General features: G+C 45.2%; 1 protein-coding gene across 3 annotated transcripts in view; it reads left to right on the top strand.

The window, feature by feature from the left end:
* The first annotated feature begins 196 nt into the window (after window positions 1–196).
* The window catches only part of DNAJC16 (DnaJ heat shock protein family (Hsp40) member C16), a 44,987-nt gene continuing 19,123 nt past the window's right edge, over window positions 197–26,060 (top strand). For 2 of the 3 annotated variants that reach the window (XR_015254495.1, XM_086715756.1), the window contains exons 1-6: window positions 197–564; window positions 6,734–6,800; window positions 8,470–8,806; window positions 19,116–19,300; window positions 21,602–21,706; window positions 22,462–22,620. Coding sequence is in view for 2 of the 3 variants with exons in the window: in XM_086715756.1 (XP_086571882.1) it covers window positions 212–564; window positions 6,734–6,800; window positions 8,470–8,806; window positions 19,116–19,300; window positions 21,602–21,706; window positions 22,462–22,620 (1,206 nt within the window). In the remaining variant the exon portion in view is untranslated. Of the gene's footprint in view, window positions 565–2,407; window positions 2,593–6,733; window positions 6,801–8,469; window positions 8,807–19,115; window positions 19,301–21,601; window positions 21,707–22,461; window positions 22,621–26,060 lie in introns of all 3 variants that reach the window. The other variant, XM_086715757.1, reaches the window with a different exon arrangement.

The raw sequence follows: 26,060 nt of genomic DNA on the forward strand, positions 1-26,060 counted from the left end.
GTCTCCCCATCAGTTTATGGAGGAGTTGGACTAGAAAGGGTCCCTAAGGTCCCTTCCAACTCTGACGCTCTACGATTCTATGAATAGGGTTAAAGAGAACAGGGACCAGCGATTGCTTCCCCACCCTAGCAACTGTTGCCAGACGAGGGCCATCTCCCGGTAAGTGTTGAAACACCTCCCTGGATCGGGGAGGTCTTGGGGGCATCCCATCATGCATCGCGACTTCGCCTCGCTAGGAGGCACGTTTTGTCCTCTTTGGTCACGGTCATCCCTTTGGATCCAGCCAAAGAGCGGGCCGCGTTCCTATGGCAACCGCGCCAGGTCCACGCGCAGACGGCGGGTAGCAAGGGTCAAAACAGATTCGCAAAGTAGAAGCCCTCGACCAGTTCAGTCCGTGACTTCCGGGCGCCGAGCCTTTAAGTGTCACGTGACCCCCATCCACTCGTCCCCGCCCCTCTCCCCTCCCCAGGTCCCGGCGAGCGCTGGTGCGGACGGGAGGCTCCTGGCCCGGCGGACTGACTGGAGCACGGACGCTGCAGCCGGTTGGGCCGGTGCCCTTTCCCGGTAACTCCTTCCCGGCGTGACGCGCGGAGCCGCGGACGCGGCGGGGCCGGGCAGGCTCGGGGATTTCCCGTCAGTTCCTCCTCGTTCCCGGTTCCCCAGGGCCCGGGGGAAACCGGGAGCCGACAGGGCCGGGCCCAGGGCTCTCGGTGGGCGGCGGGGGAGGCGGTCGTCTCCTGGAGGGTTGCGACCTCCGGCGGGAGCTCAGATCTGGAGCGTGCGTCCTGGAGCCGCTGCCTGGTCTGGGGGATACTGCCCGCGGGCGGTAGCCTACCTGTTGGGCAGGTGATTTCCTGCCCCGACGCCAGCACAGTCGAGCTCGAGACTGTCAGCCAAAGAACTTAACAGCCCCCCCGCCTCTTGGGCCCCTCACTGGAGGCGACTGACACGGTGGAATAAGGCAGCGATTGCCCTGCGCGGTAGAAAAAAATAAGTACCCCTTTCTGACTGTCGACCCGGTGTTCAGTACATCTTTACATACATTTAACTCCCTTGCTGATCTTTTCAAGGTGGTTATTATTCACCCTCCATTTATGAATGGCACTGAGGCTTAGCAAGTTTCAGTAACTTGCCCAAGGTCATAAAGTGGTAGAGGACGGATCCCGATGTGAGTCTGTTTCCAGAGCTTGTGTGCCTAACCAGTAGCTGTCTCCTCTTCCCGAGTTTTAGCGCTCTGTACATGTTTTATAGGTTATAGGTTGACTCCACAAGGAAGAAATGAATGTGTTTTCGGACTTGGCTCAGCATGCATGCAGTCCTAAAAATTGGCCATCGTGTCAAGTCAATTTTGTGATCACTCCCAGTGCTTAGACTTCCACTTGTCAGAATCCACCACTGTTACAGATTTGCCCACCTTAAGTAAGGTGTCACCTTAGACACTTGAACCTTAAAATGTTAGTAATTCATGTAAAGTCAGGATAAATATGACCCGTGAGAACTCACTGTATGATATCCTAGAGTTCATAATTCTTGACCGTAAATGTCCGTGCAATACAGCACTACCTTGTTCATTAACCAACCAGGATTATTTCCCAGCCCACAGTGAGTTCAGCTACCGCCCTGACCAGATATGGATCTTTAACATTGGAAGATGCCTGGTCTACAGGCTTTGCCATTAATCTCCCTTCACGTGGAAAACTAAATTTTTTTCTCACCAGTTTTTCTCCTCTTAGGTCTCCATTTACAATAACCATATTGTTGATGGTTAAATTAAAGAGCATCCTCTCTGTTTTCTTGCTTCACTGGGTGTGGTGATAAAGACTAGAATTGGGGTACACAGCGTCATAACAAGTTTTTTATTTTGTTAGAGTATCTCACTTCCCTGTTGGTACTTATTTAACCCCAAGAATGTCACAACTGTGTCATTTCACAGTTTCGCACTTGGTAATTCTTCTGATCTCTTGAATTTATTTAGCATGTACTCAGTGAAGTATTCTGAAGCCACGTATTTTTAAATTTAAAGTGTTATTGTCAGCATAAGTGAACTAGTGTGTTTGAGATGTAGTTGCCTTGATTTTCCTACGAATGTTTTCCCACATTTGCTTTTATTTCTCCATCTCATCGATTTTTCAGTCATTTCTAGAGCCAACCTAATGCAAGGATTCTGGCAAGTTGCTGTGAAGTCTTACCGCTCACCTTTTCACCTAGAATAGTTCTTATGTGTGATATTCGAAAACAGTAGTGAGATGGTCGATTGCAAAAGACATGGTCAAACAGCTCGACACCTTTCCTGCCAAACAGCTTTTGTTTGTTTTGTTTTGCATCTGTCTATCTTAGCCCTTTACCTCAAAAGCGAGACTGTCCAGGTTTCTACCGCTGAAACTTATTGCCTCTTCAATCATTTCAGCTCTGGAAAGGAAGAGAAATGGAAGTGAAAAAATTGAGCATTTCCTGGCAGTTCTTGATAGTTCTGGTTCTGGTCCTGCAAATTCTGTCTGCGTTGGATTTTGACCCATACAGAGTCCTAGGGGTCAGCCGCACAGCCAGTCAGGCTGATATTAAAAAGGCTTATAAGAAGCTCGCCCGGGAATGGTAGGTGAAACAAAGAAATAGCAGTTTAATATAAGCTAAGCAGTTGCAGTAGGGGAATGCAGCCTAAATTATGGTTAGCTTTTATTTGTCTCTGTGTCTATGTTCAGTAAATCTATATCTGTCTAAAATATTTCATTTGGGAGAACTAATGTTCATGTTATTCTATAATTTTTTTTTAATTTTTTTTTAGTGATGAGATCCAAAGCCTGTATTGCTGTGAATGCTTTTGGCCTGAAGAATTACCCTAGATACTGCCAGCGTATTTAATGTTAAAGTGGGAGGGAGCTTTAGTTTTAAAGTATATATGTCATCAGCAATGAATAAGCTAACCACCCCATGATGTTACTCATAAAGTAACCCTTTATGCTAAAGAGAAGACTCTCCAATCCTATTTTCTACATTATTAATTTTAAGCTTTCAAGAAAATTTAGAGTAAGAGCTTTTTTGCTCTCAATTTTATAAGAATATTCAGGAACCGAGTACATGGCTGTTAAGAATTACTCTACAGAAAAGTCATAATTCGGGGCGCCTGAGTGGCTCAGTGGGTTAAGCGTCCGACTTCAGCTCAGGTCATGACCTCACGGTCCGTGGGTTCGAGCCCCGTGTCGGGCTCTGTGCTGACAGCTCAGAGCCTGGAGCCTCCTCCGGATTCTGTGTCTCCCTCTCTCTCTGCCCCTGCCCCTCCCCTACTCACTCTCGGTCTCTCAAAAAAATGAATAAACGTTAAAAAAAAAATTGTAGAAAAGTCGTAATTCTACCTAGGTAGGTTTTCTATATGCTAAAGAGTATACCAGTGTTTGTGAATTAGCAGGACAGCAATGAATTTAAAACTTACAGGCGGGCATCATCAGTTTTTTCCACCGACACTTTGGACATGCCAAAGAAGTAGAGGTATTTGGATTATGTAGCTGGAGGGGCGCAGCAGGAGGGAAAGGACAGGAAGGGCACAGGTGACTAGAAGCTGGCAGAGCCAGTCGTAAATAATAAAAGACCGTTTGGGAATGGGAATCATGACTGCACATGCTAGGCTCTTACGAGGCTCCAACTAAGCTACTGCATGCTAGGTTCCGGGTTCTATGCTTTTTATCTTACATAAACCTGATCATTACCCTATGAGGGAGGATATTGCTGTCCCCCTTTTACCTGTGGGGAAATCTAGGCTCACTGTTATTAAGTCTTTATTGCCCCTGGGCTCCGTAGCTTGACCTTCTGTGCTAATAGATAGTTTATTGCTTTTTTTTTACTTTGTAATCACTTGCCCACGTGAGCAGAAGAATGAGTGGGTTAGGTTTGGGGGGGGCGGGGCAGGAAGTTCTGCAGGAGCAAAGCTGCCACATGCAGATGACATTGCAGGCCGTGCATGACTCTGCCTGACACCGTTATTCTTCAGTGAAAGGCCTCCGTTTTAAGCTGGTTGCAATCAAGGTAAAAGATAGTTTCAAATATGACGTTTTGAATACATATTTTAAACCAAACTCCTATCACAGGGAATCCAGAATTAGATACTGAAAACACAATCTAATTATGTGTGGCCTCTTTCCAGGGACTCTCTTTACAGCAAAGTTGCCTTCCACATCATTTCAAACTCTTGTCTCTTTATATTTAAAGCAAAATTTATAAGTCTGCAGTAAATTCATGAAGTAGCAACATTCTTTTGGACAGAGTATGGCCTTGGGCCACATTTTAAAAGCAGAAATGATCGCTTGAGTATGTGGGATTTGTTAAAATGGACAGCTTTGACGTTTCTGTCTTCCAGAGCTGAAAAGGGTGTTATGATATTAATTAAATGAGTCATACGCTCCTCTTCCTTAATTAGACTCTCTCTAGGAGTAATTCATCACCGTAGAAATATACAGAATATCATCCAGCGAAAGTCTGAAATTTTACTCCACCTTTGCGCGTTCACCGTGCTGTTACTTTTTGCCGTTTGGGCTCTGGCAGGGTTTTATCACTGAAATCACTTGTTTCATTTCATGACGGCTTCATACACGCTGCAAAGGACAGTGCTTCCCAGTTTGACTTTTCAGAGCAGTAGCGGGGGGGAGCGGTTAGTGGTTGACCTGGATTTGTAGGTTTCCTCTACTAGGTTTTACTACTAAATAATGTGTCTTCGGCTTCTCAAGAGCTTTCCCCTTCCTCGGTGAAACCATTTAAAGTTACTCTGTCTCTCAGGAAAACTGCGTTTCTCTCCTAATAATTAGGTTTTAACGTACGTACTTTTCTCTTATCATCTTCATTGGCAATGTAAACAACCCCACCCCAAGAAAAAGGCATCGTAAAATCTGATCCTAAGCAAATAGATATAACAGGGTCAGTCACTGGAACAGTAAAACAGTTTGCCTAACACTTCTGTATATTACTTTTTCTCCCTTCGTTTTTATTTCCTTAGAGGTGACTCCACAGTCAGTAGATAGCAAGTGCAGTATTTTTCTTCACTTGCAGATTTAAAGGACGAGTATCATACTGCAGTGGGTGAAATGTTTCCTATACACTGAAAATAGTATTGGGCAGTGCTTTCCTAGAGCTGGATTTCTCCTTTTCTGAATGTTTGCAACCTCGTGGCAGCACCCCTCAGTTAGGAAGATAGTTCTCATGACCTGAAACTGTCTTGTGGCTTCCTCCCTGTTCCCGGGCCTTGGTTTTGTCTCCGTCAGGATCTGTGGTTTTGGCCCAGCTGCCCTCACAGCCCTCGCCTTGGCTCAGTCTCCTCAAAAGCCCCTTCCTGTCCTTCAACACCGCCCTACCGAGCTCTGTACGTTAAACCTTCATTTGTGTGATTGCTTTATTTTATCTTTTCAGCCTTTAGCCTAAGTTTGAATATTTAAAACACTGGGGGGTTTTTTGGTTTTTGTTTTTTGGGTTTTTTGGTCATCCAGAAGCACGTTTTGGAACCACCATCTTGTTTCTTTAAGTCATACTATTTTCATGATAACCCAGCTGAGATTTTCCTTTCCCACTGATATTCACACCAAGAATTAAATAGTAAAGCAAGGAATAATGTCTAAATTTAATGGACAGCCATTTGCAATTTATTTTTAGAGACATCAGAATATGTGGTATAATTCATTCAAACTTGTCCCAGCCAGAATAAGTTGACCAAGTTATGAAATTTCTTTATTCCAGTGTACTTGGTGCCGTTTTTAGTAGTCGTTTGCTTCCAGAAGAAGGAATGCTTCTCTTTCCTGAACCTTTGCTAGAGGAAACTTACTGGAAGTTAGCGGAAGTGATTATATAAAGAATACGCTGTGTAATAGGGCCTCTTAATAAAGAGAACATTGAAAAATCAGTTGGTAGCAAACAGTGACTTAGGACTTCGGGAGCTCTAAGGAAGTGAAACCCAGCCCCTACTTGCCAGGACTTTAAATCCCCAAAGCTGAAATTGGCATGAACACAGGCAGATGATAGAATACTGAATGACCACAAATGGATACACTTAACTGCAAGCTGTGTGTAATAGCAAATATTAGTTCTAATATTAGTTTAAATCACTTTGCGTAAACTGTAGATTTTTCTCACCCCTTAAAACACGGGGCCTTGAAACCATGATCCGTTTACGGGTGAAAGGCCATCTTAGGCAAAAAGGAACAAGCAGAACATTAACGAAACTAAAATGTTCTCTCTTAAATGTCAGCAGCAAAATGCCACTTGGAATGTGGTTGTTACGAAACAAATTCACAGTGTGTCCTAGAAGCTGTTTCCTATATCCTCCCGAGTTGTCCGAAGAAATACCTTCCTCGATGACATTCTAACATGGGGATGAATTGCCGCCATCTTGGGAAGGGAAGTCGGTTCTGAGGCCTCAGTGACATTAGCCTGGAGCCAGCTCCCAGCTCAGCAGTATTAGGAACAACGTAAAGGCATGTGCATAGCCCACCTCTCCTCACTGGAATGTTCTAGTGCTCCCCGGTGTTTTGAAAATGTGCCCCACTGGAGTGCTTTTGGTAGAAACTGCCAGTTTCAAAGTTTCACTTAATTATTACGGTCATGCGAAGCAAGTGATTGCTTCTCCTGTGAATTTTTAAGAAACCGTCCTAACAAAATGGCCTTCCATCTGAGGTAGTGAACCGTGTGTACAAGATGTTAATTGACTGTGTGTAAAACATTAAATGCGTTCTCACTGCCTGCCCATTTGTGTTTTCAGGCATCCTGACAAAAACAAAGATCCTGGAGCAGAAGACAAGTTCATCCAAATTAGCAAGGCTTATGAGGTATCCTCTCAAACTTGTGATGCGTCCATTAGCTCGTATAAAATCTGCTTTAGGCGGCCAGTTTTGTAAAGACCTCTCAGAAGGGGCACAGTCCCAATGCCCTTGACCCAGTTTCTAGATGATGGTAGAGAAAACTTATTTAGTTACATCCAATATGTTGAAATTGGTGCCTGAATACTTCAGCTCTTAAAAAAAAAAAACAAAAACAAAAAACTGGCTTATTTTAAAGGCTTTAATTGGAATTGTAGAGTTCTCAGAATTCCTAACTGTAGGTCTCTCTTTCCTTTGTAGAAACTTCTATTACATGGTCACTTTGACAGCACACATACTAGAACTTCTGTTAAAGAAAGATTGATTTCCCAATTTATTAAAGTGACACAAGGTTACAAATGCATTTAAACAGACTTTTTTCAATAATTTTCCAACATGTCCACTTAAGTAATTTGTTCTGGAATGTGCGTTAAAGATAAGTCCATGGCTTTATGGTTTGTGTAGGGTAATGCTCTTCAGGAAACAGTGTTTGGCTCATAGAATGGCACATCATCCGAAAACAGCCTCTTGAATTTTAGACTTCAGAATTAAGTAAAACAAAGTCAGCTAACGTCCGGGACACTGAGCTCAACCCTGTGGCTGCTTTTTGGTGTTCGCAGCTTTTCATATCTTGCTTTGAGTTATTCCAACTTAAGTGGCATAACCTAGTCAATTTTCTTGTCATCCAGCCCTGGTGATCAACAGTATGTTACGTTTTATTTGCTTTACTGATGTATTGAGTACTGTGATAACCCCAAATCTCTGAAGGCAGGACGAACATAAGTATCTAAATGACCGAAGTATTTCAGTCTTGACATATTTAATGTTTCTGTTGAAAGTAGGGTCTCCTATAGATCTACCCTATGACCCAGCAATAGCACTGCTAGGAATTTACCCAAGGGATACAGGAGTGCTGATGCATAGGGGCACTTGGACCCCAATGTTTATAGCAGCACTTTCAACAATAGCCAAATTCTGGAAAGAGCCTAAATGTCCATCGACTGACGAATGGATAAAGAAATTGTGGTTTGTATACACAATGGAATACTACTTGGCAATGAGAAAGAATGAAACCTGGCCTTTTGTAGCAATGTGGCTGGAACTGGAGAGTGTTACGCTAAGTGAAATAAGTCCTACAGAGAAAGACAGATACCATATGTTTTCACTCTTATGTGGATCGTGAGAAACTTAACAGAAGTCCATGGGGGAAGGGAAGGGGAAAAAAAAAGGGAGGGAGAGAGTCAAACCATAAGAGATTCTTAAAAACAGAATAAACAGAGTTGATGGGGGAGGGGGGAGGGTGGGTGATGGGTATTGAGGAGGGCACCTGTTGGGATGAGCACTGGGTGTTGTATGCAAACCAGTTTGACAATAAATTTCATGTAATAAGTAAATAAATAAATAACATATAAAATAAAATAATATCTTAGAAAAATTGGGAAAGAAAAAGAAAGAGAAAAGAAAGAAAAAGTAGAGTCTCCTGGTATGTTGCAGATTACGTTGAGGATATCTAACCATGTCGTGGCTCTACATTCATTTTCTTCCTGTGTCTCCCATGCCGCTCACAGGAAAATCCTCTGGGTGAAACTTTCCCTACTTCTTAAATGTCTTTTTTTTTTTTTTTTTTCTTTCCTCACAGATCCTTTCCAACGAAGAAAAGAGATCGAATTACGATCACTACGGAGATGCCGGAGAGAACCAGGGCTACCAGAAGCAGCAGCGACGAGAGTATCGCTTCCGCCATTTCCACGAGAATTTTTACTTCGATGAGTCTTTTTTTCACTTCCCTTTTAATTCGGAGCGGCGGGACCCCATTGACGAAAAGTATTTATTGCACTTTTCACATTATGTGAATGAAGTGGTTCCAGATAGCTTCAAGAAACCCTACCTCATTAAGATCACTTCAGATTGGTGCTTCAGCTGCATCCACATCGAGCCCGTTTGGAAAGAAGTGGTTCAAGAACTGGAAGGACTGGGTAAGATCATTTTATTTGCTGGGAGATGTTTGTATGGGAGAAGGTGACCTTCATATCTTGAATTATATAGGCTACCGGGGAAATGAAGCTGAGATTTCTCCCACAAGTTCATGGTGACTGGTGTCTTCCAAGGACACGTTTTCAGAGCAGGGGAACGTATCAGCCACTTGCGTTTCCCATTACTAATTTGAAGCCTTATCCGTAGAGTCTCCTAACATCGAGCTGGGGGCCTAATATATAGGAGAAGCTTAAAAACTATCAGTTGGACAAAGCAGCCCTAAAGCATCAATTTAGATGCCGGTGGGATTTGCAGGTTATTCTTCACACTGTGTGTGATTTCGTTCTTTTTTTTTTTTTTTTTTTAATGTTTATTTTTTGAGAGAGGGAGAGACAGAGTGTGAGCAGGGAGGGGCAGAGAGAGGGAGACAGAGAATCCGAAGCAGGCTCCAGGCTCTGAGCTGTCAGCACGGAGCCCGATGCGGGGTTCGAACCCACAGGCTGTGAGATCATGACCTGTGCTGAAGTCAGACGCTTAACAGACTGAGCCACCCAGGCGCCCCTGTGATTTCGTTCTTTGATTTAGTTTACTGGAGCCGCCTTAACAGAATACCACAGAAACAACGGAAATTTATTTTCTTACAGTCCTCAAGGTTAGAAGTCCATGGTCAAGGTGTGGGCAGGTTTGGTTTTTTTCTGAGACCTCTCTCCTTGGCTTGCACACGGCCGCCCTCTCCATGCACAGTCACGTGGGCTTGCCTCTGTATGTGCACATTTCTGGTGTCTCTCTCTCTCTCCCTTTCATGTCCTAATCTCTTCTTATAAGGACACCGATGAAACTGGATTAGGGCCCACTTTAATGACCTAGTTTTAACGTAATTACTTCCATGAAGTTTCTGTGTAAACGCAGTCACATACTAAAGTACTGGGGGTTAGGACTCCAACATTTGGATTCTGGTAGGGGACATAGTTCACTCCGTAACACTAATGGTTATGGGTGACCACTCTCGATCACCGATGAGCCTTTCCTGTGTTCATAGTTACCACTTAGTGCCAGGAAAATGTTAGCCATCCAGACAGGATATTTATTTTAATAACTTTTAAAAGTTGGAATTATTGAATTGCGTGTGTATGTTGTGTTTCATAGGCATTAGCAGACCTATTCTTGAGTAACTAAAAAAGGCCCAGCTCAAACACAGGGCCTGATTTCTCTGGAGAGAAAGTGCCACTGAAAGCCATCAGTTCACTTATTCTAAAGCAGAAATTATCAGCCTGTGGTTCGGAAGCACTCAGATTTGCCAGACGGCTTTCCTGAGATTGAATAAAGAAGTTCTTGGAGAAAGACAAGGAAATAAGTTTAACATAGTGTCATACATGTGGTGGGAAGTCAGTAGGTGCTTGCTCGTGGTGCATAATGAATGAACGAGAGGCTGACCTCAGCTGGAAGCCCCTGGACTGAACAGCTTCCTCGTCAAAAAAGCATAATTGCGTTTCATGCCACCCCACTTGGTATACTGAAAGCTATTTCACCAGGAGCTGGCATTCAGACCCACTAGCAGAACATAAGGCACTGCATAACTCAGGGTGGTAATGCGTCTACACCGAAGTCAGATCAGGGCCAACGTTACATTTTAAACATGTCAGGCAGATACACACAACGTGAGGTCGCGAAGCACAGCGTTTGGTGACCTGTGCTGCAGCCCTGGGCTTTGGAGTCAGACCGGTGTTCAGATCTCAGCTCTGTCGTTTACTATCTTGCTGCCCTTGGACAAATCCCCTAACCCAGGTTTCTTCATCTCCAAAGTGGATGTGATAATGTCAAACCAATAGGGTCGTTAAGAAGATTAAATGAAAAAAAAAATTACACGAAGTGCCTGACATGGATCAAACACAAACATAAAATGAGTCATAAAAATGAGTCAACTAGGTTTTCTGGTTTACCAAAGAAAAATTCCAGGCACCTATTTTATACATTTTTAAAAATCATTCTCAGCTATATTAGCCTACTTTCTTCAACTCACCGACTCCCAGGCACCGACTTTTGGCTTACGTTTAGCTTGAGTCTTGAAAGGTAATTAGAAGTTGGATGGGCAGGAAACCGAAGAGTAACATTACAGGCAGAGAAACAGAGAGAGTCCACAGGAGAGCCCGTCGCGAGGTGTGACTCGGGTGTAGACGAGGGGAGGAAGGAGGAAGAGTATGCTGGGACGAGGTAGTAAGGAGCCTTAAAGTCCAGGCTCAAAAAGGGGACTTTCGGGGCGCCCGGGTGGCTCAGTCGGTGAAGCGTCCAACTCTCGATCTCAGAGTTGTGAGTTCACGCCCTGTGTTGGGCTTAAGGCTGGGTGTGGAGCCTACTTAAAAAAAAAAAAAAAAAAGAAGACGACGAAGGAAAAGTGGACTTTATTTTACAGTATGTAATAAAGCCAAGGAAAGCTGTCACATAGAGCTATGCTTTAATCCGATCTACGCTTTGGAAAGCTGTTAGAGCCGCGTGAAGGACGGACTGAAGAAAGTAAGAAGAGAAGCTGGGAGAGGTCACCGGCCCCAGCGTGACAGCAGCCACTGGCCCAGACTAGGACAGTGGGAACAGAGAGAGGTGGACAAGTGTAAGATATTTGAGAGGTAGGATCATGGAAGTCTGGAGGGACCTGGCTCCTGGAGACCCATCGGAATGTGAGGAGTGAGGAGAAAAGGAGAGAGAGGGTCACAGTTGACTCTGCATTGACTTGAGCTACTGGATCGGCAGGGAAGAGCTGGATTTGAGTCGTTCTAAATAGTAGCTACCGTCTGGACATACTGTGCGTGATGGCATGAAAATTTTATAATATTAGCTTCCGTTTATTGATAATTTACCATATGCTAAACACAATTGTAAAAATCAACTCGTATTAAACGGCAGCCATTTGAAGCCGGTGCTGTTGTCATCCATCATTTTTCAGACACTTAGCTCATTTTTGGCACCTTGTCAGGGTCTCACCGTTGGTGTTTGGCAAAGCTGGGATTTGAACCCAGGTAGGCTGGCCCTATAATCCTTGCATTGCGCCCCGTGCTGTCCTGTCTTCTAATGTCCTTAAATCTGTAGTGATAGAAGATCTTGGCATTCTTTTAGGTTGCCGTGCTGTATAATCGTGGTAAGTCAGGACTCAAGTGACAGGAATGGAAGAAGCGGAATTTAGATCCGTAGAAGTGACATTTATTGAGGGCTCAGTCCATTCCCCCTCTGTACCCCCCAAGTTCCCTGGAAGACAGGTTTGGCCTAATGTGTTAGATGAGTTTGGTTTGTAAACCATTTTTCCCCTTTGGAACGTTCACATTAGTCGCAGATTCCCAATAGGCCCCACTGGGTTACAGCTGGGTGAGTTGGGCATGACCATGAGATCTATGGCCATTTCCCTGGCCGGGTGAGGCAGCACTACCCTCTAAGACAGGATAATGCCAAAAATTTTCTATTCTGAGTCAACAGGGAGATCAGCTGAGTGGTCTGGGGAAGCTGGGACCTTATGTCAGAATAACGTAAAAGGCCCAACTTGCCACGTGTGAACCTGCCCCCGGGGAGAAATGCTGCGGCCCTTCAGGTGGAAGCTCTGGTCACGCAGTGCGACAGCAACTAGCGTGCCAAAGCAGCCGGCATTCGTGGACAGCCGCGCCAAGGGGGAGGACCAGAAGTAGTCAGCACTACCCCTGCCCTTAGGGAGCTCGCTGTTTAGTTGAAGAGAAAATATGTACCCTGAGAATTCACACTTGACATTTGCAAGTACAGAATTACATTCGCAAGTGTGGAATAGTACAGCATTGCAGGAGTAAGCCGAGGAGAGAAGGGATTCTCGTTCTCATTTCAGACTTTCTTCTTGATGAGCCAAGTACTATGTTAGACACGAATATAATAGCTTTTCTTGAGCCTTTTAGTTGTTTTCCACTATGCCAGGTGCTTTGTATGGATTATCTTTATCCCCAGAGCAACTCAGTTGAGGGAGAGACTATTATTAGCCCCATTTTCCAGATGAGGGCACTGAAGCCCAGGAAGGCTAAGGAACTGATCAAGATCACACTATCCACAAGTGGCAGTGTGGGGACATGGACCCGGGAGCTCAACTCCAGGGGCCACTTTTACCTGCCGTGCTGCACAGCTTCAGAAATACGTCAGACGTGGCCTTTGCACCCGCACACCCAAGTGGGAGACACACATGAATTGTCACGGCGCACTGAGTGCCCCCCGGGGAGGCACAGACAGAGCTACCAGAGCACCAGGGAGGTTGAGGGTCTTGAAATCAAATACCATTTTAGGGCGACCCGATTGGAACCGTCGTGCAGAAATTCTTTCCCGTGACTTCTCAGGTTAAAAGAAGGAATAAATGAATGAACGAACGGTTCCTCTCTTTTAAGGAATTGCTAAGCGTGTAGCAGTTTCACACTGTCTAGAAAAAGGATCTATCTAAATGCTGGCTTTTAAAACTCTGCTTTAGCTGCAGGTCCTCGATTTTGTTCCATTTCACATCGTTTGCATCTTAGCAGTTATTTTATCGATGGGTTTGTGTTCAGTCGGAATTGCGGTGGCCTGTTCCTGCAGCTGGTTCTGTACGGTTCCTGAAGACGTATGCAAAACTTGAAGTAAAAGTGAATGTGTGTATGCTGCAGAGGAGAAGGAGAAAGAAGTCCCCTCAAAGATGCAAACTACGTGTCTGGGATCATACGATGAAAGGTACAAGTGCTACTTCGAAACACGTGTGGCACAGACACGTTTAGCACACAAAGAAGACTTCTTACAACCCCAGAGAGGGAAGAAGATGTCAGTGTTTTTGATTAGCCAAGGTCTGCAAACTAGCCAGAAACATCAATGCATATCAAAATCAAATAATGTTTCTGAAAGAGGCCACATCTGCTTTGCCTTTCTTTTAAATTCGCTACTCATGTTTGTTTGGATTTCGGGCATACCCGTCTGTCATCTCGCCAGGCTGTGCTGAATCAAGATAAGAAAACGTGGTTACTCTTACTTGCTGTTGGCCTAGCTGAGCTTGCGTTACGGACCCTGAACTTTGAAGGGTAGAACATCCAAAAGCAGAGGCGACCATGGCGACCGTGTTGTTCACTGTGACTCAGACCCTAAGTCCGTTGACCAGTTCGTTGGTCATTTCCCAGCCTGAGTCTCCGCGAGATCACAGCCCTGCCAGCTTTTCTTACTCTTCCTTCCCAGCTTGGGTGGGGAGGTGGGGGGTGAGATCTGAATTCTTGTTTGTTTGTTTGTTTGTTTGTTTTAATTTAATTTTTTTTTTTTTTTTTTGCATTTATTCATTATTGAAAGAGAGAGAGAGAGACAGAGCATGAGCAGGGGAGGGGCAGAGAGAGAGGGAGACACAGAATCCGAAGCAGGCTCCAGGCTCTGAGCTGGCAGCACAGAGCCCGACGCGGGGCTCGAATTCACAAACCGTGAGATCATGACCTGAGCCGAAGTCAGACACCCAACCGACTGAGCCACCCAGGCGCCCTAGATCTGAATTCTTATTCAATATCTTCTCAGGAGGAAAAATACCATGAATTGAAACACAAGATATTTATCATTCTTTATTCTTTTCCAGTCCTTATGCTAGTTAATCTATAGGAGAGAAGTAAAATACCTCCAGAATTTAGAAATGGGATTATGATGGTAAGAATTGAGGTCCTTTGTAGAAACAATCCAAGGAAATAGCCTTTATAAATGTGGAAACACTTGTATTTTTTTTAATGTTTATTTATTTTTAATTTGAAGGGGAGAGAGAGAGAGAGAAAGAGAGAGCATGAGCCGGGAAGGGTCAGAGAGAGAATCCCACGCAGGCTCTACCCCGTCAGCACAGAGCCCAGCCCACCCAGGCCTCAGTCTCATAAACCGTGAGACCGTGACCTGAGCCGAAACCAAGAGGCAGATGCTTAACCAAACAGGCCACCCAGGGGCCCCCGAAACACTTACAGTTAATATGATTTATGTAAAGACCCAACGGTAATTTAAGTAAAAGAAATGAAACCTAATCACTTGTGTTCTATTTTAACTGGGAAAAAAGCCGTACTGATGGGAGTGCAGGAAAGGTGGGGGAAGGAGGGCATGAAGAGCAAAGGTTGATGCATTTATCGTACTCTGCAGGAGGAGACCTTCTCCTCGAGGCACCACACAGAGACGGTCTCGGGCTTCACCATGGTCGGGATGGAATAATACTTCATAAGAGCAGTTGTAATTAATTAGGGACCCACTGTGTTCAAGGCTCTGGATTAGGTCATTTTTTGTTGTGTCATTTAGTCCTGACCGAACAACTTCCCTCCGTTTTACAAATGAGGAAACCGGGGCAGAGGGGTTAAATGACTTGCCTCAAGTTACACAGCTCGTGGGGAGCAGAGCTGGGCCTTGAATCTGGATCTGACTGATTTTGAATTCACTGGTTTCTGTTTTAAAAATCGAGTACCTTCTGGGGCGCCTGGGTGGCTCAGTCGGTTGAGCGTCCGACTTCAGCTCAGGTCATGATCTCACGGCTCGTGAGTTCGAGCCCCATGTCGGGCTTTGTGCTGACAGCTCGGAGCCTGGAGCCCGCTTCGGATGCTGAGTCTCCCCCTCTCTCTGCCCCTCCCCTGATGGCACTCTGTCTCTTTCCCTCTCTCAAAAATAAATAAAAGCATTTTTTAAACAGTAAAAATCGAGTACCTAGTAAGTGCCAGGAACTGGATGCAGCAGTAAACCAAATAAGCAAAAGTCCCTGTACTCATAGAGCTGTGTTCTAGTGACTGCACACAACTAAATGAAACCGAGTCCATCAAAGGGCAACGGCGTGGTGAGCAGGGCAGGTACTAGAGAAGGCCAGGGCGAGGTGACAGGCTGAAGCTGGCCAGACAGGACACGCCTTGCTGAGGAGGCAACGCACAAGGGGTGTGACCGCAAGCTTCAGGGATACCTGGGGCAAGAGTAGAGGGAACAGCAGGCTCCGAAGATCTTTCCGGTTTCCCTTTGCTCTCCAGGGCTGCCTGCATCCCTCATCCTGACTCCAGGCCCACCAGCCACCTTTCTGATTACTGATTCTGGTCCCCGGGTGTCCCGAAACCCTGTAGAGGACACCCGGAATGGCGCAGTTACCTGAGCGTACCGCCTGGGATTGTATAATAAATTGGCGTCTGGTCTGTAGGAGATGGTTTAGGGTGAGCCTGACTCTAAGAAATTGATGCCTCCAGTATTTGGAACCTAGGATAGAAGAGGTCGTTCTTCCAAGCCAGGCAGCAGCCAGGCCTGGGTTCAAGTCCTGGTTCCACTGCACGCTAACTGTAATGCCAGGTCCGTTGTCCTCAGCCTCTCCAGGCACTGCGGTCCTCATCCATGAAGGCAACTACACTGACCACTCAGGATATTTGTATGAAAAGTGAAAACGTCTATAAAGCTTTGGCCACGCTGCCTAACTTAGAAAGGGTTCATGGGGCACCTGGGTGGCTCAGTCGGTTGGGCGACCGACTTCGGCTCAGGTCATGATCTCACACTCCGTGAGTTCGAGCCCCGCATCGGGCTCTGTGCTGACAGCTTGGAGCCTGTTTCAGATTCTGTGTCTCCCTCTCTCTCTGACCCTCCCCCGTTCATGCTCTGTCTCTCTATGTCTCAAAAATAAATAAGCGTCAAATAAAAAAAAAATTTTTTTTTTTTAAAAAAAGAAAGGGTTCAGGACATGGTCATTCCGCCCCTGGGCCTTTGCTGTGTGGCCGCTCGACCTCCCTAGGTGATGTCTCTTCCTGACTTCACAGAAAACCAAACCTCTCAGTGTGTGTGCCTGCTATATTCTTGTTCTTCTCACAGAATCTTATATGCACTTCCGCTCACTGACATTATTCCATCAGTATTTGTAATGCCTCTAGTGTGGCCCAATGTACAAGACTTGGCTCTAGACCATCCAGTTCGGATTCTTGCTGTACAGTGTTACCAGCTCTGCCAGCCAGGATCACGTAATCTCTCTGAAGCTCACTTTGTCTGTGAAATGAGGGGTGGACTATGTGATGTTCAAGGTTCCTCCTTTCCTGCCCTTGAGATACTCCAAGGGTCACCGTCAGGTCGCCTGCAAACAGATGTGTTCAGTCTGCTCAGCAATTGTAATGTGTGAAGCTTGTGAGCCCCGCCGTTTACCTAGTAATTCCGTTTTTGGAATTTAACTAGGAAATCACACAAGTGCACAAAGATATGTACACAAAGACATACAAGGATGCCCATCAGAATACTCTGGTAATAGCGAAAGCCAAAAGCAGTTTCAGTATTCAAATAGATTAATGGGGGCGCCTTGGTGGCTCAGTTTGTTAAGCATCCGACTCTTGATCTCAGCTCAGGTCTTAATCGAAGTGTCGTGAGTTCAAGCCCCACATCGGGCTCCACACTGGACATGGAACCTACTTAAAAATCTTAAAAACTTAGGGGCGCCTGGGTGGCTCAGTCAGTTGAGCGTCCGACTTCGGCTCAGGTCATGCTCTCACAGTTCATGAGCTCGAGCCCTGCGTCAAGCTCTGTGCTGACAGCTAGGAGCCTGAAGCCTGCTTTGGATTCTGTGTCTCTCTCTCTGTCCCTCCCCCTCTTGCACTTGTGCGCTCGCTCGCTCTCTAAGTATATGTTAAATTTTTATTTAATTTAAAAAACAAAAAACCGGAAAGATTGATGTCCCAGTTTCAGTGAGCTCCTGCTGTGTGCCATGCTCCGATCTGCTGCTTGGATACACCAGTGACCGAACCAAGATCCCCGCCTTACATCCTAGCAGGGGCAGATGTACAACAAACAATCGACAAAGAAAGGAAAGTGTGTGATAAGTTGGAAGGTGGGAAGTGCTACGGGAAACGGGAAAGTGAGCAGGTCGAGGGGGATCCCAAGAGGGGGGAGTATTGTTTCAAACATAGTAGCCAAGTGGGCCTCGTTGGGAAGGGCCTGCAGCTGGCGAAGGAGTCAGCCGCACAGAGGTCAGGGAGGTACACGCTCCAGGCAGAAGGGAGAGCCAGTGCCAAGGCCCTAAGGCAGGAACACGCCCGTGTGTTTAAGGAAGAGAAGGATGCTGGGCGCTGGAGCAAGGTGAGTGGGGGGGGGAGGAGGGGAAGGAGGCAGAAGGGAACCGGGGACCAAATCACAGAGGGTCTTGTCGGCCTTTGTGAAGACGGGCTTTTATTCTGAGTGAAACGGGAAGTGTTTGCAGGGTTTGGGCAGAGGAGCGCCCTGATCCATGTTTGTGTGTTCGAAGGGATGGTCCGGCCAGTACGTTGAGAGTAGACCGCAGGGAGACCGGGAGAAACAAGGCCATTAGGAGGGTATTGCAGCCACGGGGGAGGAGAGCTGATGTCTCAGAGAGGAGAGCCTAAAGAAGACGGAGAAAAACAGTCAGATCCCTGGTATATTTTGAAAACGAAACCAACAGGACTTGCTGACAGATTGGACGTGGGGTGTGAGAGGCAAGAGGTGGAAAATGACTCCCATCTTCCGTCCAAGTAACAGGAAGGGAGGGGCCCCGTCCGTGACCAGGGGAGGCCTGCGTGGGACAGGCCTGGGGGAGGAGATCAGGAGGTGGGTTTGGGAAGTGTTAAGCTTGAGAAGCCTGTTGGGCATCCAAGAGAAGCCGCGTGTCTTTGCTGGCTATTAATACTTCACGTACCTCAGTGTTCGCAGAGCTCTCCAAATGTATCGGCTGATGGAGGAGCGAGGAAAATTATTCAACTATTAAGAGCAATGAGTGTCAGATGCTTCTATTTTATTTTATATATAGATGTTTGGGGAAGAAAAGGCACAGAGAGATACCAAAATAGTAGCAGCAGGTAACGGGATTGGGCTTCCGAGTGATTTTACCTAAATTTCTTTTTCCTTTTGAGAATGTGCACTTCCTAATATCTCTACAAAGTAATTTATAGGACAGGGAGATTTGCTCTCAAGAGCGAGAAGACCATGACTTCGATCGATAAATCGTAATTATTTTTTCCAACCATTACCGAGTTGTTGAATCCCTGGATTGTTCACAGGTTTTTTTCTTTGTGCATAGGAACACGGGGAGCAGATGGCTTTCTTTTCTTCTCAAGTATTTTCTCATGTTCTACTCCCAAAATTCGGAATAACAGACTAAAAGAAAGACTTGTCGCTCTTAAATACTGCCAGATTATTCTGCAGAAAAACTGAACCGATTTAGAATGTCAGCAACGAAAACATTGACAGACAACCTATTGGGAAAGATATCGTCCCCTGCTGGGTCAGGATGGGTTTCGATTGCACACCAGAAAAGTACCAGCCTTTCTTCATCCACCACGGCGCGGGTGGGGGGTTATAAAAGGCTTCATGCAAGTCTTCCCTGCTTTCCAGGTGTAGGAATCGGCGTGGTCCACGCTGGGTACGAGAGACGCCTGGCCCATCACCTGGGAGCACACAGCACACCCTCCATCCTAGGAATCATAAATGGGAAGATCTCCTTCTTCCATAATGCAGTCGTCCGTGAGAACCTACGACAGTTTGTAGAAAGTCTTCTTCCAGGGAACTTGGTGGAGAAAGTAAGTACCCAGCGGAGAAGAAATTTACGAGGTACCGGGACCCCTGGCTGTCCCGAACTCTTGTCTGCAGTCCTCTCAGGCCTGAGTGTCGTTTCAAACAGGGCAAGACATATCTTACTTAATTAATCGTTCACCTGAAATCATTTCAATGAAGTCAGTAGGAGACTGAAAATCGAAACAAAGTAGAACAACCGAACGAATCCCTGCCTGTTAGTAACCACTGTGCACATATACACAGAGGTGGGGATCTGAGCCTAAAACGACAGGGGCTCTCTTTTTGTGAGCAAAACTCAGATCACAACGTAGGATGAGGGATTTCTTTCTGACTGGTGAATTTGAAGGTATTTGTCTATGAAAGTATTCAAATTGAATTACATTTGGTTACATGACACTGACATGCGGCCTACTGCTCTAAGGAGGCACCTTACGTTTGGTTACGTACTTAATCACATCTGTGGAATACGCAAGATTCCACAAAATCAAGTAGTATTTTTGGAACTTTCAGAACTTAGAGTAATGCAACGATATGAATAATTTCACAAACAAAGGGTTGAGCTAAAAAAGCCAGGCACAAAGAGCTCATACTAGTTTACGATTTTTTATACCTAAGTATTCTTTCCCCCAGTGTCTGAGGTTAGGGATCAAAGGAACTAGAACAGGATTTTTTTGTTTTAATTAATGCGTTAAGTTTATATATTTTTTAAATTTTTTTTTTCAACGTTTATTTATTTATTTTTGGGACAGAGAGAGACAGAGCATGAACGGGGGAGGGGCAGAGAGAGAGGGAGACACAGAATCGGAAACAGGCTCCAGGCTCTGAGCCATCGGCCCAGAGCCTGACGCGGGGCTCGAACTCACGGACCGCTAGATCGTGACCTGGCTGAAGTCGGCCGCTTAACCGACTGCGCCACCCAGGCGCCCCATATATTTTTTAAATGTTTTATTTATTTTTGAGAGAGAGAGAGAGAATGAGCAGGGGAGGGGCCATGAGAGAGGGGGACAGAGGATTCAAAGCAGGCTCTGCACTGACCGTAGTGAGCCCGATGAAGGGCTCGAACTCACAAACCGTGAGATCATGACCTGAGCTGAAGTCGGACGCTCAACCGCCTGAGCCACCCGGGCACCCCAAGAACAGGATTCTTGTTTGCTTTAAGTGATTCAGTCCTTTAACTATATACCAGGGAGAGTGAACATACCAACATTTGCATCCTGTTTCCACATGCACTATTCATAGACTACCCCGCCAGCATCGTTATCCACAGAAGAAATACTCATTGGAGTTAGTGTGAAAGGAAATTGTCAAAGGGAATTTTGAACAATCACAGGTTGTTCAAATGGGTCCTCAGACGTTTATGAAATACCTATTCTATGCCAAGCACTGTAAGTGGATACTTTTCAAGGAGCTCCCAGTCTAGTGGGTGATTATTTCCGTCTGATATGCTAAGAGCCTGTCCTTGAGAGCTGGGAATGGCTTCCTGGCCAGAGTTTGCCAAGGGAGGAGGAGACGTGGTAGGGGGTGAGTTCCAGGCCCCAGGAGGTCTGGGACAGGCAACAGCCTGCTCTGGATGAAGCAGTCACTAGTGAGCAGGAGAGGACCAGATGAGAGGCATTAACAGGAATCTCGAGGACTTCCGAGGGCCTGGCTACCCCTTTGAGGAACTTGGGCCTTGGCTGGAGCCATTGAAGGGGGCTGAGCAGAGAGTGAAGTGCCCAGACTGAGGTTTAATATAGATCATTCTGGAAGCAGAATGGAAAGATAAATCTTTTTTTAACTATGAAAAGTTTCTAGGTAGAATTTTAATTTATTCATGTTTCTTCTTCTCTCTTCTTCTTCTTCTCTCGGTGGGATTATTTAAGGCATAAACAGGGAAGCACAAAAGTAGCAAATCGGATGGTAATGAATGAAATCGTGTAACATATAGACTGAGTGGGCCCACTTGTTTTTTTAAAAGCCATTTTGAAGGAGCAATCATTGCACTATCTTCCGCAGGTTAATAGATTACGAAGCACAGTCTAAAATTCGAAAGTTCGATTTTTTTTTTTATAGCGTACTCAGCAATTGTTTCAGAAAAGATACAATTTCAGTCTGTCAGAGTGGGGCACCTGAAAACACGAAATCGATAACTCTGTTCTTTTAAAGCATTTTAGTCAAAGAAAGACAAAAGACTCATCGTCTGCATTTATTTTTTACAAAACAATCTTTTACACATACGTGATTTTTGTCTCACGATCTCCTGACTGCCTTACAATGCGGCTGTTGAGAACCAAATACTGAAACTGACATCCTCTTTTCAACTTAAGGTAACAAATAAAAATTATGTCCGATTCCTCTCTGGCTGGCAGCAAGACAATAAACCTCACGTCCTTCTGTTTGACCAAATGCCCGTCGTACCACTGCTGTACAAGGTATTTTGCGTGCCGGGGGAACGTTTGCTCTTCTGTTGGTGCAGTGAACTTGCAAGGTGCTTGCCCTTCCCGCGAGTAAGAGCTGATCCAAAAAGAAGCGTTTATAAAGACCAGAAATGGGCATTAACCACCATACACGGAGCACCTATGGGTGGCCTTACTGCGCTAGTGTGCCTTCCCCACGCGTGCCAGTATTTAGTCCTCAGAAGAGCCCAGCGATACAGAGACCATCCGTGTTTTATAGACCAAGACATTGAAACTTAGGTTGTAGAACCGACCCCCGGGGTGACTGTGTGATTCCCTTGAAGCCTGTCTGGACCCGGACCCGCCCCCTGAGTGACACCCTGTGGTCCTGCACTTGCGGCACACCTCTGGCTAGCGCTGGGACCTGAGATGCGAGAGGAGAGTGTCCCCCTTGACCTTGGGCCCAGTCACTGCCATCGTACAGGGTTGAGGTAATGCCTCAAACACTCCACACCTCCGACTCAGTGCAGTTCTCAGTAAAATGAATATTTTCCTCTCTTTGTACACACACACACACACACACACACACAGAAATCCCTGTGTTTGGCTTTGTTGGTACAGTTTGCATGCGTGGAACACCATAGAATTCCTCCGAGTGCACCAGGGTCTAGCAGCCTGAGTGGGGCTATACAAGCTAACATTCGTCAGCCGCTGGTATGAATGAGTCACGCGTGGTGCATGCGGTTCCGTGCCCTCAACTTAATTTCTTCCTCTCTGTTGCACCCTAACAGTTGACCGCTTTTGCATACAAGGATTACTTGTCATTTGGATACGTACATGTCGGCTTGAGAGGGGCAGAAGAGATAACAAGGCAATACAACGTCAATGTCTACACCCCCACCATCTTGGTCTTTAAAGAACACATCAACAAGCCTGCAGATGTTATCCAGGTACGTGAGAGTCATCCTGTTGTGAGATTGCCCTCATGTTTTATCTTGAGCTTTGTGAACAGCAAAATTGAACAAGGCAAGTGAGGAGGAGAAATTCGTTTTGAAGTTCTTCCTTCAGAGGCACAAAATTTAACAATGAGTTTGGTTTTCATCTGATTTGGTACTATCTTGCTCAAAAAAAAACAAACAAAACTCTTCCGGCAGGAGCTAGAATGATGGTAACTCCAGGGCCCAGGGAGGAAGATACAGGGGGTTAGTGTTTAATGGGTACACTTTTGGTTTGGGAAGTGAAAAGGTTCTACAGATGGACAGTCTGGACATGGCTGCACAGGAGTGTGAATATACTTCATGTCACAGAATTATGCCCTTGGAAATGGGTAAAATGGTCACTTTTACATTATGTGTATTTTGCCACAAAAATAAAATAAGAACCAATAATCATCTTTTCCCTCTAAAGTGCTTCTGTCAGAAAATCAATAATGTTCTTCTAAAATAAGTTACACAAATGAATTCAAAAGTCAAATGTAAAACAATAATAAAAAGGAGTTAAAAAAACCATAAACTGGAGCGCCTGGGTGGCTCAGTCGGTTGAGTGTCCAGCTTCGGCTCAGGTCATGATCTCATGGTTTGTGAGTTCAAGTCCCACGTCAGGCTCTGTGCTGACAGCTCAGAGCCTGGAGCCTGCTTTGGACTCTGTGCCTCCCTCCCTCTCTGCCCCTCCCCTCCTTGTGCTCAGTCTCTGTCTCTCAAAAATAAATAAACGTAAAAAAAAAAAAATTTTTTTTAAAAACCTTAAACTAACTCGGAGACCATATACATGAATATTTATCTGATCTTAAGATAAAGAAGAGCTAAAAGTCTTATTGGAAAATCTTAACTTGATTATAAGTTTAAAATTTGCACATACTTTATAATTTTTAAGTTAAACGATAAGCTGAGGGAAATATTTACAACCAATCTAAAAACGATTGATATCTTTAATTTCTCATGAGCTTCTTCTAGTCAAAGAGATCAACACAGAACTTCCCGAAAGTGACCCCTTAGTGGGTACAGAGCTTTCTTTTGGGATGATGGAAATGTGTGGGACTGGAGAGAGGTGATTGTGACACAACACTGTGCATGTACGAAATGCCACTGGATTGTACATTTAAAAATAGCTAATTTTATTTTATGTGAAATTTCACCTCAATAAAAACAATTTTTAGTAAAACTTTCCAAGAAGAATGGGCTAAGAATATGAACAAAATTCTGAGAAGAGATTCCAGTGACCGAGAATCACTTTTAAAAATTAAATCTCGGGGCGCCTGGGTGGCGCAGTCGGTTGGGCGTCCGACTTCAGCCAGGTCACGATCTTGCGGTCCGTGAGTTCGAGCCCCGCGTCGGGCTCTGGGCTGATGGCTCAGAGCCTGGAGCCTGTTTCCGATTCTGTGTCTCCCTCTCTCTCTCTGCCCCTCGCCCGTTCACGCTCTGTCTCTCTCTGTCCCAAAAATGGATAAACGTTGGGAAAAAAAAAAATTTTAAATAAAAATTAAATCTCACTGGGGCACCTGGGTGGCTCAGTCGGTTGAGCATCCAACTTCGGCTCAGGTCATGATCTCATAGTCTGTGGGTTCGAGCCCCGCGTCGGGCTCTCTGCTGACAGCTCAGAGCCTGTAGTCTGCTTCAGATTCTGTGTCTCTCTCTCTCTCTCTCTCTCTGACCCTCCCCCATTCACGCTCTGTCTCCCTCTGTCTCAAAAATAAACATTAAAAAAAATTCTTTTTAATTAAATCTCACTAATCAAGAAAACCCAGTTTAACATATTCTTTTCCCATCACATTGTTAAAGATTTTCAAAGCGAAGATACTCAGTAGTGTTGAGGGTATAGAGAAACAGGACTCTGTTGTTTTGCTCGCTGGAGGAAGCTTCAGAATTTTCAGAAAAGCAATTGGGTGATAATATATACATTGTCTAGGGGCGCCTGGGTGGCGCAGTCGGTTAAGCGTCCGACTTCAGCCAGGTCACGATCTCGCGGTCTGTGAGTTCGAGCCCCGCGTCGGGCTCTGGGCTGATGGCTTGGAGCCTGGAGCCTGTTTCCGATTCTGTGTCTCTCTCTCTCTCGGCCCCTCCCCCGTTCATGCTCTGTCTCTCTCTGTCCCAAAAATAAATAAACGTTGAAAAAAAAAATTAAAAAAAAAAAAAGAAAAAAAAAAAAGAAAAAAATATATACATTGTCTAGATTCATTCAGGAAAAGACTACCCCTGAGTACCCGGCATGAGCCAAACCCTGCCCTGTGTGCTGGGGACAGAGCCCTGGACAAAATCCCCTGAATTCCCTGTCCTAGGGTCTGTTCTGTGTTCTAGCGGGGACAGCAGACAATTGGCATAATGTACTCCATGGTGGCATGTCATACGGGAGAAGTGCTAAGGAGAAGAACGGCAGGAAAGGGGAATGTGGAATATCAGGAGAGCAGGGGCCATTTTTTTTTTAAGGCGGAGTGGCCAAGAAGGGCCTCATTAAGATGATGCTTGCGGTGCCTGGGTGGCCCCGTCAGTTAGGCGACCGACTTCACCTCAGCTCATGATCTCACAGTCTGGGTTCAAGCCCCGCGTCAGGCTCTGTGCCGACAGCTCAGAGCCTGGAGCCAGCTTTGGATTCTGTGTCTCCCTCTCTCTCTCTCTGCCCCACCCCTACTTGAGCTGTCTCTCTGTCTCTCTCAAAAATAAACATTTTTAAAAAGTTTAAAAAAAAAAAAAAAAAGATGATGTTTGAGTAAAGACCTTGGGAAGGTGAGATTACCTGTTAGGAATCTTTCCTCGGGGACTAGGAATTCAGCCAAAACTTACATGCAGAGATGTTGAGTATCATTCGTAACAGTTTTCACTGGGGAGAAAATATAAATATGCAGCCGTAGGCTAATTATTGGTATGTCCCAAACAGGGACTGCTCTACAGCCATGTAGCCAATTAAAATGGCAGTTCAAGAGCACTGAATGATGGGGATGATTTTCGTGACATAATGTCAAAAAGACCAAGCAGGATGCATAACTGAGGGGCCTCACCCTGCAGCCGGTGGGGACTCTGTGGTCATCTCAGACCAGAGTTCCATTCTGAGCAAGGCAAGACATATTAGGTAATGAATAACTCAGACAAAATCATTTAAATGAAGTCTGTAGGATACTGAAAACTGAAACAGATAAAAGCACAGAGACTAAAAGATCTCAACACATGCCAACCGTATACACAGTTTCAACACTGATCTCAGTTTTGTAACCACATGTATGCATGTGTGTATATGTGCGTGCATGCACGTAGGAGAACGCTGGAAATAAATACATCTCTTGATGGTAAAATTGCATGTCATTTGCATATTGGGGTTTTAAAAAAATCCCTACAATGAGCACGTATTCTTTTATTTCTTGAATGTTATTTTATTTTTTTTTAATTTTTTTTTAACATTT

The sequence above is a fragment of the Puma concolor genome, chromosome C1 (assembly GCF_028749965.1).
Source record: "Puma concolor isolate L17-30 chromosome C1, mPumCon1.1.hap2, whole genome shotgun sequence".
In the NCBI taxonomy this organism is placed as follows: domain Eukaryota; kingdom Metazoa; phylum Chordata; class Mammalia; order Carnivora; family Felidae; genus Puma; species Puma concolor.